Here is a 19,941-nt window from a genome sequence, read left to right on the forward strand (position 1 = left end):
AATAGTCCAAAAAAAGCTTTTTGGCACTTTTGTTTAATTAAGCAAATAGTCATTTCATCATTTCCCAGATTTTCAACAAATTATTCTGGTAAACAAGCATTTAAAAAAAAAAATCTCAAAGAAAGCTCTTATCAGTTAGTGCATGGGAGCTGGTAATGATCATTGAAAAATATTATCTTTTTACAAGAACAGATTAAAATAAAATGTCAATTTGTAAGGCTGGCATAAGAAAATAAATAATGCCAGTACTTTACCATAAACAATAAGAAAATTGTTAAAATTCTTGCCATTTTTTAAATTTAAAATATAAGGATGGCAGAGTTGTGACCCTAATCACAAAAAGACCAACAACCCTCATTAAGATGTGCACGACATGTGGGGCTTTGTGGTATTGAGAAAATCACATCACCCGTCGTCCCTTCATTGGACTGAACTGAAGAGTCTCACAGTCCCTAATAAAACTAAGATACGTATGAATCTGCTTCTCCCTGACAACTGCTCCGACTTTTATCTGGATCCCTCCTGAACCCACGTCCTGAGCCATCTCCTTCATATTAGAAATTTTCCTGGGGCCCTGCAGGACCTCCACAGAGCTGATTTATCTAGGGCAGTGGGATTCTCCCTTCCCATCCTGCTGACACATTCTTGTTTCGAAAAGTACCAAGCATTTTCAAAGAAAAGAAGATCTGGTACTTACACTTCTGCCTGAGTGAACAAACCACTTCTCCCAGATCTCACCAAGTACTTTCACAGACCATTTCTCTTTGAAGTTAAAGGTCAAAGAATAAAACATCCATTGATAATATAAAGTAATGGTTTCAGTAGAGACTTGGCTTGGATGGCATCCTGCACCCCATGACTTGTGTGCCCTCACTAAATCTTGAGACACACGCGCCTAGTCAACACGGTCAGTCACGGAAAACACCCCAACATAAAACAGATCACTCAGGGAGGCTAGAGGAGCTCCTCACACACAGCCTCGCGCTTCTCACGAGGGCTTCTCTGTACTCCTGCAAATGGGTAATGTCACAAGTGATCACGGAATTATTAACTACCAGTGCTCTGTTTTTGGTCTGATGGCTTATGTACCTGTCTTCTGTCTTCAATAGGACTGTTAGTGTAGCAAAATACCCTTCTGTGGCCTTTATATAATCTTCTGATTTATTGTACATAAGCTTCTTAAGGAAAATAATCTATCGAGAAAAAAGATCTTGAGTAAAGTGTATAGTGAACTGCACTGCTATCTCTCACCTCCTAACAAAATAAAATGACAACTGCAGTTAATATGTAAAGGTTTACCATGAACACATGCGAAGAAAATATGGGTGAATATTCTTTATTGAGTTAATGGGGTGACACTGGTTAAAAAAGTTAATATACGTTTTAGGTGTACAATTCTACAATATTTGTATTTGGTATTCACCATCCCAAGTCGCCTCCTTCTATCACCATTTACGCTCCCTACTGTCTCCTACTCTCCCCTTACTCTTTCCCACTCCCCTCTTTCCTTCTGGCAAATATTTTTATAATTTGGGGGTGGTAAACAACTTTTCAAGCATTGCGCCAAATTCAAAAATTCAATGAAAAAATTTGATACATTTGAATCCATAAAAATCCACAGAAATTTCTGTAAAGCCAAACAAAACAAAACAAAACATCTACTACAAGCAAAATTGGAGTGGAGGAAACTAGAATAATCATTTTCAACATATGACAATGATTATGTCCATGATCGATAATAAATGTATAAAAATCAAGTAGGAAAATATAACCCACAGTTTTATAATACCAAAAATAATAAACAAGATGTCTAAAGAAATAAAACAGCTAAAAATATATTTACCTTCATTTTAAAATCAAAGAACTATAAATTAAAGAGTTATTCCATTTAAATCCAATAAAATTGAAATAATTTTTTTTATATATATACAGAGAAAGAGAGAGAGTTCTTAAAGCCTTCAGTCCACCCTACCCCCCATCAGCAGTCTACTCCAAGGATATCATGCTGTGAGTACACCCAAACTACCCCATGCTAGAGACCAGGTGGGAAGTCCTAAAGCAAGGGTCCCCAAACTTTTACACAGGGGGCCAGTTCACTGTCCCTCAGACCATTGGAGGGCCGGACTATAAAAAAAAAACTATGAACAAATCCCTATGCACACTGCACATATCTTATTTTAAAGTAAAAAAACAAAATGGGAACAAATACAATATTTAAAATAAAGAACAAGTAAATTTAAATCAACAAACTGACCAGTATTTCAATGGGAACTATGCTCCTCTCACTGACCACCAATGAAAGAGGTGCCCCTTCCAGAAGTGCAGTGGGGGAGGATAAATGGCCTCAGGGGGCCGCATGCGGCCTGGGGGCCATAGTTTGGGGACCCCTGTCCTAAAGGTACAGGAAGGGAGAGAGTGATACCTGGCCGGCAACTAGATGCTCTATTCCCTGCGGCTGCAACTCCAGCCACCATCTAGCTGACTATACTTGCAAGACAGTCTCTGAACCACACTGCCCAGACACACCTTTCCCAATTGTTTAACCCATCAAAAACTGAGAGGTTCTGGAGTCTACAGAGCTGATGACCAGATGCATAACAGAGATGAATTTATCAAGTCGGTAGACCTAACCAACATGGCTCCCTGACCACATGAGAGAACACATTTGTTTTTTCTCCTTCTCCCAGATTATATGCCTGAATCATCCTCACGGTAAAATGGTCAATGAAGGAATAAAAGGACTGGCTGCTGAAAGTGCACAATGGGCCGGCTTCACTCGAAGGTCACAGCCTAGTTCATCATTCCAGTGAAGAAAAGGAAATAATTACGGTTGCCTCATTGCCACGCCATCTCTGGTTTGGCTTTCAGCTCTTCCAACACTTTTGTAACTTGTTTCTTATATTAAACTCTCCTGATTAAATGCCCAATTATGGCTTCTGTTTCTTTGATTAAATACTGTGGCCAGTAGAGCAAATTATCATATGACAGAAACATACACACACACCAGGGCACACTCTAAGCTAAATTTAATAAAAGCAAAGAACTTTCCATGTTGAGGATTCACTTTTAAATTCTAAATCTCTTAAATGCAAAAAAAATTTCAATTACATCTTGTTTCAGTTGAGTTTCAAGGAAGAAAAACAGCACGCAAAAATAATCCTGAAAACTGTGTTTCTTAAAGCTATGATTTAAAAAGATATGACTCAGTAAGTGAAAGTATTTAATAATTTAGAAAAAATATTTTTAGTTAAGCTCCTGAGCTTAACTAAAAGTAAGCTCAGGAAAAGTAGTTTGCTTCTGACACAGGACAGCCCTTCCTACCCTCAGGCAGAGGATAAAACAGACGGACTAAAAGGTAAAGCACCAGGGTTTTATCTAAGACATTGCTTTTCGTGCCTAGGCAGGTTTCTTGCCTATTCAGGTAGTAGGTCAGAGGTGAAACATAAAAGGTGGAAAAAAATACATTGCCCTCAGTTAAGTTTCTGTGATTTCTTTCTTTTTATTCTAAAATAATTTTTGGACCATAATGACTATATCTAAAAATGAAAACAAATGGGAGGGGGGATAAAAAGCTTCAGTAATTTCCTATTGCTCTGAAAACAAAAAACAAAATTCCTAAAATGGTCTGCAAGACCCTGCCTGGCCCCTGACTGCCCTTCCCATCCTGTCACCCAACACATACCTCTCTGTGCACCAACCCTGCTGGCTTTCTCCCTTTCTGAGATGGCTATGCTCCCTGATACCCCAGGGCCTTTGCACAGGCTGCTGCCTCCTCTCAGAATCCTCTTCTGCCTGCCTGTCACTTCCTCAGACCACTATGACTACACCCTGTGCAGAGTTTCTAGGCACCACTTATCACAGCTGCAACGTGATACAATCTTTTGGAATTCTTTGATAAACACCTGGCCCTGGGAATATACCCAATAATATCATAACAACTTTGTACAGTGATGGATGATTACTAGACTTATTGAAGTGATCACATTCTAAAGGCATATGAATTTTGAGTCACTATGTTGCACACCTGAAACTAATATGATATTGTATGTCAAATATACTTTCATGTAAACATATAAATAAATAAATGTCTGGTCCTGTGGGGATGGACCATGAGAAGAGGAAATAAGTCTTTCCTCTCCCCTTGTCACTATTTAGCCCTACCTCTTCCAAAGAACTGCTCACACAGTAGAAACTAAATGCTTGTTGAATAAGTCACTAACTATAACAATAAACCCTAATCTAGCATCTACTGTCTCTCAGGCACTTTTATGATTCATTTACATATAATAATTCATTTAACCCTCAACATAAACTTAGGAGGCAGCCACTGTTATTATCCTCGTTTTATGGGTGAGGAAACTAAGACACAGTGATGTGACGGGACCCGCCCAAGGACGAACAGCAGTTATTGGCAGAGACAGAACGCACACGCCAGCAGTCTGGCTCTGGAACCAGCTCCTTAACCACTAAGTTCTGTGGCCTGGATATGCCTAAGTGACAATTGATTAGCTCAGGGACAAGGAGAGCAGACCAAAGAGCAGCTAAAGAATGTCTCTCGTGGGAGGATAAATTGAGTTGGATCCCAGTGTGTTGCATAATAAAAAGGGAAGTGAAAAGGTCACTCCTGGGGTAGAGACCAGAAATAATCCACACAAGTCTGAGCCGAGGGTAATGAAAGATATGTTTCAGCAGAGACAGAGCATTTCTGAGAGCGAAGCATCAAGATCACGTGCAGAAATAGGTACCTGGAGCCCGACTCTCTAAACTGGCAAAGTGCAATGAGAGCAGAAGTTGACAGAAAAATACCTGAGCCCTTTGAGTTCTTAACTCCAAGTTATGCATGTAATACACGTCCTTTATAAGAGAAAAGACAGAGTCCCACAGAGGTGTGGGTCCCAGACCAGTACTTCCCAGCCAACAGGCTTGCTCCCTGCTCTCTCACATACTTGTGTCAATTAAAGCAGTGGTCCCCAACCTTTTTTGGTCCACGGACCGGTTTAATGTCAGAAAATATTTTTACGGACCGGCCTTTAGGGTGGGACAGATAAATGTATCATGTGACCGAGACAAGTATCAAGAGTGAGTCTTAGATGGATGTAACAGAGGGAATCTGGTCATTTTTTTAAAATAAAACATCGTTCAGACTTAAATATAAATAAAACGGAAATAATGTAAGTTATTTATTCTTTCTCTGCGGATCAGTACCAAAAGGCCCATGGACCGGTACTGGTCCGCGGCCCGGGGGTTGGGGACCACTGAATTAAAGGAGATAAAGTGTTTAACACAGGGTCTGACAAAGAGTAAATTCAATGAAGGCATGTATAAAATCAACAAATATTTACATAACACTATGTGCAAGGCTCTGCTCTAAGCGCTTGACAAATACTGATGAATAAATGACTACACATATATGTTATATAGAGACCATCAGGAGCACTGTGAACACATGAAACTGCTCGTGCTAAGCTCGAGTGTTATTCAAGTGATGAGAAATAAGGCTAGAAAGAATATTGAGTGTAGGAATACACATTTCCTCACACACGTTGTAGCAGACCCTGGGAAACTCTGAGCGGAATCATAACAAAGGGAAGTCATGATTTTAGGAAAATTGATGATCAAACCGTAGAAAAGAGACATAAGCAATGGCAATGGAGTAGAGAAATAAATAAAACCAAAAATCTGTACTAAAGAAATAATACATTATTGAGGACTGATTATGTCTGAGGTACTCGTAGAGATGATTTCAAAGATTACCCCATGAACTAATGTTAATAAAGTCTCAAATCTTATTCCTGAAAGACATGTTGAAAAGCTTTCTAGCAATAGTAAATTCACAACTGAACATAATTGGAAAAAAAAGGAAATGGTACAGTATGGGCAATATGATCCCATTTTTGTACAAATAAAAGAAAATAAGTGACCCATACACAGAATAAAGCTCCTCCGGTAATAAGCCAAAATATAAATAGCATATAATAAGATAACAATTTTTAGATTCTTTGTACTTTTTTGCATTTTCTCAACTTTCTGCAATATGTAATATTGTTATAACAAAGGAAAATATCGTAAGCTTTCTCTACAAAGATTTTAGACCTAGAAGGACCCACCTAATCTAAATCGCTCTTATTATGATAAAGGAAACCAAAAGTCAGAAAAGCGAAGCAATTGTTCAAAGGTCACATAGTAAATAATTCCTGTGACTCCAAGTTTAGGACTCTTTACCCAATCCCTATCTCTCAAAACCTTTTGTCTGAATCATCCCAGAAAAATCAATGTTGTTTTTCTTCGAAAGTTTCTAAGAGATAACAGATGTAAAACATTTTTATATATCAACATGCTTTGCATTTACTTCCTTTGAGCTGATTGGTAAAATATTTATTTTTATTTTATTTTATTTATTTATTTATTTATTTTTAAACACTATTTAAATTTTTTTTTTTTTTTTTTTTGTGGCAGAGACAGAGTCAGAGAGAGGGACAGATAGGGACAGGCAGACAGGAAGGGAAGGGAGAGAGATGAGAAACATCAATTCTTTGTTGCGGCTCCTTAGTTGTTCATTGATTGATTTCTCACATGTGCCTTGACCAAGGGGTTTCAGCAGAGCGAGTGACCCCTTGCTTGAGCCAGCAACCTTGGGCTCAAGCTGGTGAGCCCTGCTCAAACCAGATGAGCCTGCGCTCAAGCTAGCGACCTCGAGATCTTGAACTTGGGTCCTCCACATCCCAGTCCGACACCCTATCCACTGCGCCACTGCCTGGTCGGGCGGTAAAGTATTTAAGTAGTGTACAAGTATAGAGTTGTTTTGTATTTATTTCCCTGGTTAACCCAAAAACAGGAAGGACAACACAGTCTATTCATAATGTCCCTGACCCACATACTTTCCCACCTGAATATGCTTCATTCACCTGCTCCGAACTCTCCAGAAGTTTCTAAGGTAAATGATGCTGGATGGCACTTTACAGGAAGCCAGTGTGTTTGGCCATGTAAGTTATTATGGAACAAACTTTGTGCCAAGGACATTTAACCGGATCCAACACCACCTGAAAAAGCTCAGGCATAAGATTCCTTTGTCTCGGTTTGCATCAAGTGTATTGTTGATTGTGGAGAAGGTACTGCTATGGAAACTTTGAAGAGCTCTATTGGTGGTAAGCTGCAAAGTGAAATCCACTCCATATTCTGATGAATGGTTGAACTGGAAAGAACATACAAATGTTACCCGGATCACAGCAATGGCCAGAGATTGACATGGCTGGGAGTTTATAAAGAGCAATTACAGGACAAGCCAGGGCAGAGTCAGGAAAAGGCAACTCCAGGACAAGAAAGCAAATGAGAGCACAGGTAGGCTCCTGAGAGATGGAAACTGCACAGTGAAGGGAGTAAGAGACTGTGTATCCGGGGCGCCTGTACGCACGACAAGAGCACTGGGCTCCTTTCATCAGTGCACCTCTGAGGTCCATGGAAGAAAAGGGGCAAAATGCCATCAGCAGCAGCAGCCTTGTAACCCCACACCAACACAGTCGAAGACATGAAGGACATTTAGTACTGTTCTTATTTTTTATTGTAGCATCGTGTATGAAGTCGTGGCTGGACAAGCGTTGATTAGAAGAAGACCCAGATGAAGAAATTGCAGTTGTTGTGTCTTCTATGCCTTCCCAGCCTAGAGAATGCTGCTCCTCCCACTTTAGTTTGCAAATCCCTGAGATCGAGGGGAATGCAGACTCGGGTTTAGTAGGTCTGGGATGAGGCCCAGGATCTGGCATTACTTACACCTTTCAAGGTCTATTTTGCACTTTGAGTGGCACTTACACCCCTGCATAGTTTTATAAATCATCCATTGGAAATGGTCCTTTGAAAACTTGGTTCACTGAGTTATACAGTTCTTCCAAATGTTGACACGTCACTTTATGCCATATAAAAAAATCACATTCTTATCTCCATCATTTCACCAGATTGGGAAGCTGCTGAGCATACACTGACATGCAAGTCTGCAGACCACACTTTGGGTAGCAAGAATTAAAGGGGCTTCTGACTAAGGAAAAATAAACCAAATGCAGTAACTGAAGCTTAGCAATGAGAACAAGAAAAACAACGAATTATTCAGGGAACACTATGTGCTACTTTGTATACACATCTATTTAATCTCCTAAAAATACCTAACCTGGTTTTATCATCTCTTTTTTATGGTTATGGAAGCTGATAGTCAGGAAACTTAAGTTATTTGCCTACATTTAAAAAGCTAATAACAGTACCAGGATTTAAACCCAATTCTGTCTGACTTCAAAACCATTCATCAATAAGCTCAAGTGATGCGATTAAAAAGTTTATTAGTTTTGTGATTGTGGAAAGCCCTCCAAATTTCTCTGAGCCGTGGTATTTTCATCTCTAGCATTGGTAATAATGGCAGAGCTATAATTCCAAAGGAGGTACTAGATGTAGAAATATTTTGAAATATATAAAGCATCTTACTTATAAAGATACAATTGTTGTAAGTAGCTGATTCTTTTTATGCCTTCATCTCCTCCCCCTCCCTTCCATAGTTCTTAAACTAGTATTGGATGCTGCACGCCTTCTTTTAAAGCAGATATTTCCACAATTTTTGGTCTCCGGATCCCTTTACATTCTTAAAAAATACTGAGGACCCTAAGAAGCCTTTCAGGTAATTGTGGACATTCTTCTTTAAAGCTACACCAAAATTCTACAAGTGGCCACTTCTTAAAGGCACCATGCAACGCAAAAGTTGAAACAATATTAATGAACTTCCCATACTGTAACATTAAAATCCATCAGTCTATTTTGCATGTTAGGTGGCACTTACACCCCTCATAGTTTTATAAATCATCCATTGGAAATGGTCCTTTGAAAACGTGATTCACTGAGTTATACAGTTCTTCCAAATGTTGACACGTCACATTATGCCATATAAAAAAATCACATTCCTATCTCCATCATTTCACCAGATTGGGAAGCTGTTGAGCATACACTGACAGATACAAGTTCTTCAAAATTCTAGTTTCTGCTTGAAAGCTCAGGTTTTATCATAGGCAACAGTTATATACATTTGTTTTCCTTGAAGTGACATGTTAACATCATTCATTTTTGAGAAAATATGTACCAAATACCCAAGTCTGAATAATCACAGTTTGTCAGTTGTTCTTTCTACTAAAAATGATGATCCAAGAAAAAAAACAGCCAGTTCAGCTTACAACATCAACAATTGCACGACTGCTTTTCCTCCGGCAAACAAGGGCCTCTCAGAATGCACAGCAGCTCTATGCATTGTTCCAACTTTGTCATACAGAATATTAAAGATGGGTAATTTAGGGTTGAAATTCAATCAAGGCTGCTTCATTGGGGACATTTTTACTGCTTCATCTAGATATTTTTTAATTATAAGTGGATGACTACTTGTACCATTGGTGCCATGCCTTGATTTCCCCTAAGGTGCCAGCACTTTTACTGGCACCGATGTTTTAATGCCATTGGTGTAAACATCAACATGGTGAAAAGGGCAAACATCTTACCACTGCTGTTACAGTCCTGTGGATTTCACGGTTCCCCTGAAGGACCTCCAGGGGATACACACACCAGGCTTTGAGAACTGCCACCTGAAACAGTTTGGCTGAAACTCGACTCTACCTGTGTTATCTTATTTATAAACATAGTTATCCAAAATCACATAAAGGTACTCTGGAGAATGAGGCTCTGTTTGAAAAACAATCTCACGGTGGTTGTATTTATTTGGCCACACAATAGCATCATAAAAACCCACCTGAGTTTCCTTTCAGTTCTCTCCATGAGAGAACACAAGCTCCAGATGTCTGCTAATGTAAAAAGCTTTTCAAGGGAAAAAAACCAGCTTTAGAGCAAGCTACACGCTCAGGATTATTCTCCTGAAAGCCAGTATAAAATGATCGTAAAGGGTCCCAAATCATACTTGGAATAAAATGTTTTCCACCTAAATATGTGCAAAGTCCTAAGATATGATGAGAACATGAGCAATCCACAAACAAGAAACACTTGGAAAACTCACTCTCTCCAAAACAACTTTCTATCCTACCTATTTCCCTATTCTATTACATTTTAAACATAGCAAGAACGAAACTCAAAAAAAGAAGAAAGCCACTTTCCCAGAAGATGTGTACCCTGGAAAGTCACAGTAGCTCCGGGCTACCGACTTCGCACAGTGCAAATGACAAACAGAAGAGGTTTGTCATTACAAATGCCAAACAGAAGAGGCAATAGCCATTAGTCCAGAATAAAATCTGAGTTAAAATTCCTTTTGTTTATCATCTGCTACTTACTAATACTATGACTTTTGCCTATCAATTTAACCCATGATTTCTAGAAGTAAATAAAACACTCACATCTGAATACCCAGAGGCACTTGTTAAAAATGCAAGTTCCTTGGGTCCATTGCTGTCTCTGTCTGCTCAGTTGCTATAACAAAATACCAGAGACTGGGTGGCTTAAAGAACAGAAATGTATTTTCTCACAGTCCTGGAGACTGGGAAGTCCAAGATCAAGATGCTGACCAATTTGCTTCCTAGTGAGAGCTCTCTTCCCTGGCTTGCAGATGGCCACCTTCGCGTGTCCTCATGAGCTCAGTGAGCGCAGGGGGAGAGAAAAAGATTCCCTTCTCTTCCTCTTCTGAGAAGGCCACTAATCCAACTCTCACGACCTTATACAAACCTAATTGTACTTCCCAAAGGCCCTACCTCCAAATAACATCACACTAGGGGTAGGGTTTCAACCTAAGAATTGGGGTGGGGGCTGGACACAAACATTTATTCCATTATAATTCCAGATATTCCAAATCACAACCTCTGGGACTGGAACCCCAAAATCCATGTCGTTAAGTTCCCAAGTGGTTCCCATGCACACTAATGTTTGAGAATCCTGATAATACCACGGTGAGCCAGGTACTTGCTTATCTGTGAAGAAGGTTTGTCACCATACTCTCCTGTTTCAAAGTGATTGAGGTGTTGAGGATCAATTAAGAGTATAGAGGGCCCTGGCCAGTTGGCTCAGTGGTCGAGTTTCAGCCTGGCATGTAGATGTCCCAGGTTTGATTTCCTGTCAGGGCACACAGGAGAAGCGACCATCTGCTTCTCATCCCCTCCCACTTCTTCTTCTTCTCTCTCTCTCTTTCTCTTCCCCTCCCACAGCCATGATTAGACTGGTTCAAGCACATTGGCCCTGGGGAACTGTGGATGGCTCCATGGAGCCTCCGCCTCAGGTGCTAAAAATAGCTCGGTTGTGGGGTTGCTGGTTGGATCCCAGTCAGGGTTCATGTGGGAGTCTGTCTCTCTATTTCCCCTCCTCTCACTTGGGGAAAAAAAAAAGAAAAAGAAGAAAAACAAACCCGACTATGTGGGAAAATACTTTCTAAAACTGCTAAGAGTTATGGGGATGATTATAATCACCTAAGTTTTTACTACCTACATCTGCACCAAATCTTATTATAAAAACTATGAGTGAAGAAGAAAATGATGAAAAATATTATAGCTGTTACCATAGTTCTTATAATTCAATCTCAGATAAATAAAATACTCAGAAAATAATGTGATCTAGTTAATATTTAGCTGAACCGTCTGGAATTTTTTTTTTAAATCCCTCTTAAAATGTATTACTATACTTTCTTTCCTGGTAAATAAATAACTTAGCTCTTATTTGATGCCAAAGGGTTTTCATGTTAGGTCAACATTCTGATAAACAATTTTTGTATCTGTTCTGCTAAATGTATTTTTGTTTACTTTTTTGCTGTTTGGAGACTATTTTATGGTTGATAGAGGCATGATCATTTTCATCAAAGGCAGATCTCTAATTACAAGGTGTATTCCAAAAACTTATTTGTTCCTAAACTGTTTGGAACTTGACATGCCCTTACCCTGGCTCCCCACCCAAAAAACAATTATGAATCACAATTATGTTCCCTGGCTTGTCCAATAAGCCCATAATGTAGATAAAATTCATTTTCTATGCCTTAAAAGTCATAAAAATTTTCTACTGGAATCATCACAAACAAAATTTGGACATCATGAGGCAAGGGACAGCAAAACTGAGTGTCCAGGGTTCACTGAAAAAGTGGAATAGAAGGGAGAAAGAAAGACACTGAAAGAGGGGCTGAGTATCCGTGAGAAAGAGACTGCATGGAGGGAAAACATCTGAGCTGTAATGCTGAGGGAGAAAGACTAGAATGTGACTCAGGGCAGAAGAGAGGAAGCCTCAGAAAACAAGGCTGGAGAAAACAGTCCCCGACCAGAGTCACAGACTGAATGTGGGGTGTGACAGCAAAGTCATCAAGACGGAAGAGGCCCTGGTGTAAGTGAAAGAGGCTCACTAAGTTTCCACCTGCAGGATGGCCTTATCTATACTTGTCAGATGTCATACGTGGGTTGTCTGTACCTGAGCAAATGCCCAGGGGCTAGATGCAAACTCTGAATACTAGTTACCATTATCAGAGTCCCTGCTTGGCCTCTTAAGTGCAAGGGCCTTATTTGTAGCTTTTGTTTATAGTTCATTAGCTGCCTTTACCATCTCCCTTTTTTTGTTGTTGTCAAGCCAGTAGCCACGGCCACCATCACAGCCGCCTGGCCCGTGTAGGTTCACATTTGATTCGGACAGAAGGTAATGAAACAACGGAGCCAAGAACTGGTGGGACATTAGCTTTAATCCTAGCTTGCACCCGGCAGGCAAGAAATACACACACTGGGAAAACACTTCCCTTTCCATTCAGGGCCCCCAAAGCCACAGACTTATCCGAGTTTCCTAGAATCAAAGGTTTCTAGCTCACCAGCCTTATTCACCTCTGTTCCCCATCTCCTTCTCTCTGCACAAACTCTGCACAAACTGGCCTCTCCCTCAGCACTCCACCATCTTGGCTGCTTCTCCTATCCTCCACATGGCCTTTCTCTGCTCTCCTCCAGCATGGGCTCGTCCTAGAACATAATCACTCTTCCCCAGAACAACGTGATCTCTATTTCTTTTAAAACCTTTTGGTGCAAAAGCCCTCCCCCAACACGTATTAACATAATCACACCCATCCCAAGCAAGAAGGGCATAACTAATATTATCACCTGGGCAACGGGCTTCCACGTGGGCAGCGCCATCTTTAACAAAGTGAGCAGAACATATTTTATCTGCCCAACATTGTTGTTGTTGATTTTTAGAGAGAGAAAGAGAGAGGAGAAATGGGAAGCATCAACTCGTAGTAGTTGCTTCTTATATGTGCCTTGACCAGGCAAGCCCAGTGTTTTGAACCGGCGACCTCAATGTTTCAGGTCAATGCTTTATCCACTGCGCCACAACAGGTCAGGTTACCATCTCCGTTTTATAGTGATTGTATATATTATATTTATTACTATACATAATAGTGATAATTATCATTGTATGCTAATAAAATGTTTGATCCCAGTTTGATCACCTCCCTGAATTTATACCCAAGTGTCATCTCTCTTAGTGCACTTATATTTGGGTTCCTGACCTTCAGTTGGCCATATCAGTAAGTGGTTGCACATTTAGCCTTTCCAGCTTGCCCTTTTCCAAGCCAAAGTGTCACCAAGTCTAAGTGGAAATGCAGTTCATTCATTCGTTCATTCATTCAACCAAAAGCTGACACTGAGTGTAAGGCACTGTGTTAGTCCCAGTAGTAAACACAAGTCTTGATCGGTTCCTGGAAATCTTTGACTCATTTTATTAGAACATAAAACAAGAACCATAAATAGGATACTCTCGTCATCTTGAAATAAAATATGAAACTATAGCTGGATTGATGTTAAATTTTATAAAGGCCAATGTCAATTTCAAGTAAAAATAAGAGCAAAGAACTATCTTTTTCTTTTTTAATAATTTGAGAGAGACAGGAAGGGAAAGAGTGCGAAGCATCAACTCAAAGTTACACCTCAGTTGTCCATTGACTACTTCTCATCTGTGCCTTGACCAGGGAGCTCAAGCGGAGCCAGCGACCTTTGGGCTCTAGCCAGCAACCTTGGGATCATGTCGATGATCCTGCATTCAAGCCAGCAACCCTGCGCTCAAGCTGAAGAGTCTGTTCAAGCTGGCGACCTCAGGGTTTCAAACCTGGGAACTCAGCATTCCAGGTTCACTGTGCTACCACCATTCAGGTGCAAAAAAGTAATCTTGAATATTCTCCAGGCGTACTCCACAGATAACATATGTATTGCAAGAGGAAATACAGAGAAACTAACAGAATTAACAAACTCACACCCAAATTTCTGATAAACAAGGTCAACTTCAGTCACTTCCAAAGTTCCTCTGGTCATTTTGAAATAAAATGCTAAACTATGGCTGATCAGATGTTAAATTTTATAAACCAAAGGGCAATATCAATTCTAAATCAGATTAAAAGCAGATACCTATCTCAAATATTCTCCATGCTGTACTCTAGAAATAAGATAATGTGTTGCAAGGGGAAGCAGAGAGAAACTAACAGAATTAATAACATTCATATCCAAATTTCTGATAAACAGATGTTGGTCACATATGTTTGTAAATATGATATATAGGTTTGCTCACTTATAGTCTGCAATGGGTGTGGGAAACAGACTGTAAGCAAGCAGGGTTGTTATACCCTAAGGCAGAGGTCAGGAACCTATGGCTTGCGAGCCAGATGTGGCTCTTTTTATGGCTGCATCTGGCTCGCAGACAAATCTTTAATAAAAAAAAAATAACGTTAAAAATATAAAACATTCTCATGTATTACAATCCATTCATTTCCTACCACTCATGTTCATGGTTGCCAGTGGCTAGAGCCAATCACAGCTGTCCTCTGGAACAACACCAAATTTTTATTGAATAATGCGTAATGTACACAGGTCATTGTATGGCTCTCACGGAATTACATTTTAAAATATGTGGCGTTCATGGCTCTTTCAGCCAAAAAGGTTCCCAACCCCTGGCCTAAGGCTTAGTTTTAAGTCTAAAGCTTTCCCACCCTAAATGACTTTGTATCAGAGACTTCCTTGTTTGTATATTAGATTAAAGGTTTTGATTTCTACACTATAAAATGGGGCAGACTGGGAGCTTGTTCTCTCTCAGTTCCTGAGATTAGCATTAGAGAGGAGAGCAGAGAAAGGCCATGTGGAGGAGAGGAGAAGCAGCCAAGATGGCGGAGTGCTGAAGGAGAAGCCAGTTTGTGCAGAGAGAAGGAGATGGGGAACAGAGGTGAATAGGCTGCTGAGGTAGAAAACTTTGATTCTAGGAAACTCGGATAAGTCAGTGGCTTTGGGAGCCCTGAATGGAAAGGGAAGTATTTTCCCACTGTGTGTATTTCTTGCCTGCTGGGTGCAAGCTAGGATAAAGATGATGGCCTACCAGTTCTTAGCTCTGTTGTTTCATTACCGTCTGTCCGAATCAAATGGGAACCTGCATGTGAATGGCCACGATGGCGGCTCCCGGCCATACACAAGGCTACATCTGCCTCTTAGAAAGAACTCTTTCATTGAAACGTGAAAGTAGTCTTCCCTCACCACCACTGACACACAAGGCCCTGTCCACATACAGAGGTCCGTGCATTCATACGTATAGCAGAAGGTCACAACCAAAAATAAAGTTGTAGAACAGCTCCTGGAGAACAGAGAAATTTACTACCATATGGTTGAAAGTTACGTGACCCTTTAAAATGAGGCCAGGGAACAACAGCATTTCAAATAAGTCTTCAAGTCCAACCTCAGTGCAAGCGGACATTTCAGTTCCAAAGTTAATTTGGAACCAAGAAAAGGCGTCTAGTGTTTAACATGACTACTGAATCATATAGAGAACATTACTTCCTATAGAAGTAGAAAACTTGGAGGTTTCCGCAATCTGACTTGGTGCCTGGGGACAAGCACTTCCAGGCCCCAAGATCAAAGGCCCCCAGAGCAGAGCCAGGGAGCATCTCCTGGGATCAAACAAGACACTGGGAGAAGCAAGGGAAGGGAAGCACTGTCCACCTCTGCATCCACTCTGACATACCTATTTCATTTAAGTTTAGCTGAAATACCTTCCGAAAAATGCCAAAGTTATGTCGTCACTGATTATCTCCTGAAGGCAACTCTTGTGTTTATCGTGCTGATAAAACCTTTGATGATGACCTCCTTGGTGGCTGTCCTCTCATAACCTCAACCCCAGGTGCAATGAGTCAACCCATTTCTCCAGCATTATGAGAAGTAGGCTCATGCTGAATCCGAAAAAGGAACTCCATAACTGCAGCTCTTTTCTAGATAAAAGCCATGTCCCCAAGCTCTTTGATGACAGCTGTCACATTCCTTTTGGAGATCTTTCCCTTCGGAAGTGCATTATTTGGAAAAGGTCTGGAGGGAAGAAGGGTACTGAAGTAGGGCAGGGAAAGAAGAATGGGCAAATTAAGTTTAAAAAACACAGCAACAAGTTAGGGTGGATATTAACGTCCCACAGTATTTTATCGAAAGGCATCAGCAAAAAGTCTTTCTAATTCAATTTGTGTTAGAACGGAAGACCCTACCTAATGAGATAAAAAATATTCAGGATTGTTCTACCTGTGAAAGTCAGTCCTAGAACACTTCCATGTCAAATACTCAAGAGTTGCATTATCAACAGAATGCTGTTTCACCAACAGATTGCAGAGGTCAAAGGTTGGAATGCATGCTCCAAAGGTAGACTTTTATTGACATTGACAGTGGATCTCTAAGTAAATGAGTCGCAAAGATCTAAAAACTAAATTTAGCAACTGGAAATTTAGCAACCATTCAAGAGTAGGGGCATTTAGATATGATTTCACATTGGAGTTCACAAACAGATTCCATGTATAATTACTGAATACTTCACAGTGTGCTAAATACCCAAAAGTATTGATACTGAATAATTTAAGTGACTGAGATATAAAAGGTTTCCTATTAACAAAAACCAAAAAGACGACTCTAGACGAAAACTAAGTTCTCATTAATAACATGTATTCTAAACTTAAACAGTGATACTGATGCAAAAATATATCTTGAGATAAAAGTACTTACTTAAATCTTAGGCTTATTTTTAAATACTAGTAATATGACACCATGTCTCATTTTTTTAAATATAATGTCCTAATTAAATTGCTTTTTCTTAAGTTTATTGATTTTAGAGAGACGAGAAAGAAAGAGAGAAAGGAAGAGAGAGAGAAAGGCAGAGAAGGATTCATTTGTTGTTTCACTTAGTTGTGCATTCATTGGTTGCTTCCCGTATGTGCCCTGACCAGGGATGGGAACCCTCTCAACCTTGATGTTTCCAGACAACACTCTAACCCGCCAGGGAGTGACACCATCTCTTTAGTCTAGGAATGTTGGTTCCTCAAAGTACTTTAACATTTTCATGATACCCAAAACATAGTGAAAATGAAAATTCTTATGAAAAGATTTCAAAATTAAAAAATATATTCCCTACATAGCATTTTTTCAATCATACAATGTAAGTATTTTAGGGTACAGTATACATAGAAATCTTTCAAAATAACCCAAGTTTTCAGTTTACTTCCGTACATACATTGTCTCATTTGATTCTCAATAAAATCCTATGTGATGTGCAATGGGGTTGAGGTTGTCCTCATTTTAACACAGAAGAAACCGAGATTTGTGAGATGTTATACAAGGCAATTAATAACAGCCATGGAACCAAGAACACATGCTTCTGACTCTCAGCCCAGCACTGCTCACCATAGATCTCGACTGGAAAACAACCCCCACACTTCATCAAGTTGACTGTGGATCCTGCAACTTGTCATAACAAAATAGCAGAAGAATAATGACGACCCTTGTTAGCAACAAAAATCGTGTAGCCTGTGGTTAAAAGAGTGGACAGAGAATCGTAAAAGTTTTTTACACTCATATGACATGCATATTGATGGAATTTCTGAACAGCTGCGAGGAAATTCCTAAACTAAACAGAGCCCATGAAAAAAGTACTTTTTCTAAAGTTCCCGGTAAAACTTGAGCTCTGTTCAATCTATTCAAGTGGAATCAGTTAATGGAATCAGAAAAGTCATCATCAACGCTGTCCCCAGAGCCATCCAAAGGTCACCCAGCAGGGGTAAAACATTATTGGTGGTTGGTTCCTAAGACCAACATCTTGCTGGCTGGTCATTTTCCCCTTCTAAACACCTTGTACTTTCGGAGGGTTAGAGGTGATATTGCTAAAGATCGCAGCCTGCTTTCGTCAACAGGCTCTTTTACAAGCATCAGTTAATACAAGTGAGAGTGAACTGTGCCCTGGGGTCAAGTGAAGGAACAGGAGTGATGAGCACGCTTTGCAGCCCGCAGAGCGGAGCGTGAAGGCGACGGGCTGCACACCGGCTGCCTCTCTCCGGGGCCCGGGTGCTGACGGCGCCCGGAGCGCAGGAGCCGAGCGCCGCCCTCCCCGCCCCGGGCGCCGCGCGGGGCCGCGGACCTACCAGCGAGAGCACTTTATAGGTGTTGGGGTCCTTGGCCGGACGGGCGCGCGCCGCCTTCTCCGGCGGCTCCTCCCCCAGGTCCATGGGGGCCAGCAAGGACGCGGCCGTCTGCGGGTCCCCGGGCGCCTCGGCGCCGTGGCCGCGGCTCGGCTCGCGGCCGTTCCCCGCCGGGCCCTCCCGGCGGCCGCGCCCGCCCTCGCCGCGGCTCCCGCCCCCCGCATGGCCGTCGCGCTCCATCGTGGCGCGGGCGCTCCCGCCCCGCCGCCCGAGCCGCCTTTAATAGGCTCCGCGACAGCCCCGCCCCGCCGGCCGCGCCCGCCCCTCGCGCCAGACCCTTGGCTCCCGGCCCGCCGCCCAGCGCTGGGAGCGAGGGGAAAGCAACTCAACGCCCCGGATTATTTGGCTTCCTGTCTGATTTCGGGCACTCTGTGTGTCGGTTATTTTGGGTCCTTTACGTGGGCGCGTCTTTAACTTCCCCCAGAGCCTTCCCCTCCCCGCGCCCCGGGCACCTTCCGAATACTTGCAGGAATCGCCCTGCGTGGCCTCACGGCGCGGGCTGGACTGGAATTGCAGTGTGGTCTGCAAAGGGCATGAGATCATGGGGGCCCCAAAAATAGAGCGGGAGAAGCAGGAGGGGAAGGATGCAGCGGACGCGCTGCAAGGTGGGAAGCACGGGGTCGGGACGGAATCGTGTTTCTAAGGGTGAATATGCAAATAGACTATAGGGACAAGCAGGGGGGACTGCAGCCTTTCCCCCCTACTACGTAGAAATGAACAATAATTCCTTCAAAGCTCCGTTACTACCTACACTACTCTGAGAGAGAAACATCCAACCTTAAAGATCTGGTTTTACAAAACATGAGGAAGTTTTCCAGTGTGTGTGTGTGTGTGTGTGTGTTAGAGAGAGAGAGAGAGAGAGAGAGAGAGAGAGAGAGAGAGAGAGATTGATTTCTGGGTATGCTCTTGTTTTAAAATATTTATGTATTAGTTCTTTTACACATTCTATATTCAAGGCTTCAGAGTATCATGTTGCCCTATCCTGAGGTTGATGCTGATAGTTGGCTACTAATATCAAACATTTCATGACATCTGAAATACTTTGATAGTTTATTTTTGAACCAGGACACGAACAGTAAGTAGGCCATAATTTTTAGCAGGTGTTGATTCACCTTTGATTCTACAGCTTTTATATTTCGTTGGTCATCAGAAAAACCACAAATGTGCAGTGAAGGGAGTCTTGCCTGTCAGACGGAAACTAGTGACTTTAATGGGACTGCCTTCCCTGATCAAGGAGTTATACAATCCAGAACAACTCATTTTCAATTAACTTTAACTACACGAATATATTCAATTGTTTTTAAAAATGAGAACAGGTGTTTAACAGATATAAAATGTGTTTTGTCGCCTTTAAAGTACTCAGCTTGGGATGTTTTCCATTTATGTTGACTCATTCATTCATTCATTCATTCATTCAATAATGAATCCTTCGATTCAAATTATTGGCCTCCAACTTTGCATACCAAATCAAAGATGAATAAAAGTAC

At 41.2% G+C, this 19,941-nt stretch overlaps 1 protein-coding gene across 1 annotated transcript in view; it reads right to left on the minus strand.

Moving 5' to 3' along the window:
• The window catches only part of ENPP1 (ectonucleotide pyrophosphatase/phosphodiesterase 1), a 67,716-nt gene extending 49,075 nt beyond the window's left edge, over nucleotides 1–18,641 (minus strand). The window contains exon 1 of the mRNA XM_066373214.1: nucleotides 18,398–18,641. Within this exon, the coding sequence (XP_066229311.1) occupies nucleotides 18,398–18,634 (237 nt within the window). The 5' untranslated portion in view covers nucleotides 18,635–18,641. The remainder of the gene's footprint in view (nucleotides 1–18,397) is intronic.
• Between the last annotated feature and the right edge of the window lie 1,300 nt (nucleotides 18,642–19,941).

The sequence above is a fragment of the Saccopteryx leptura genome, chromosome 3 (assembly GCF_036850995.1).
Source record: "Saccopteryx leptura isolate mSacLep1 chromosome 3, mSacLep1_pri_phased_curated, whole genome shotgun sequence".
Classification (NCBI taxonomy): Eukaryota; Metazoa; Chordata; class Mammalia; order Chiroptera; family Emballonuridae; genus Saccopteryx; species Saccopteryx leptura.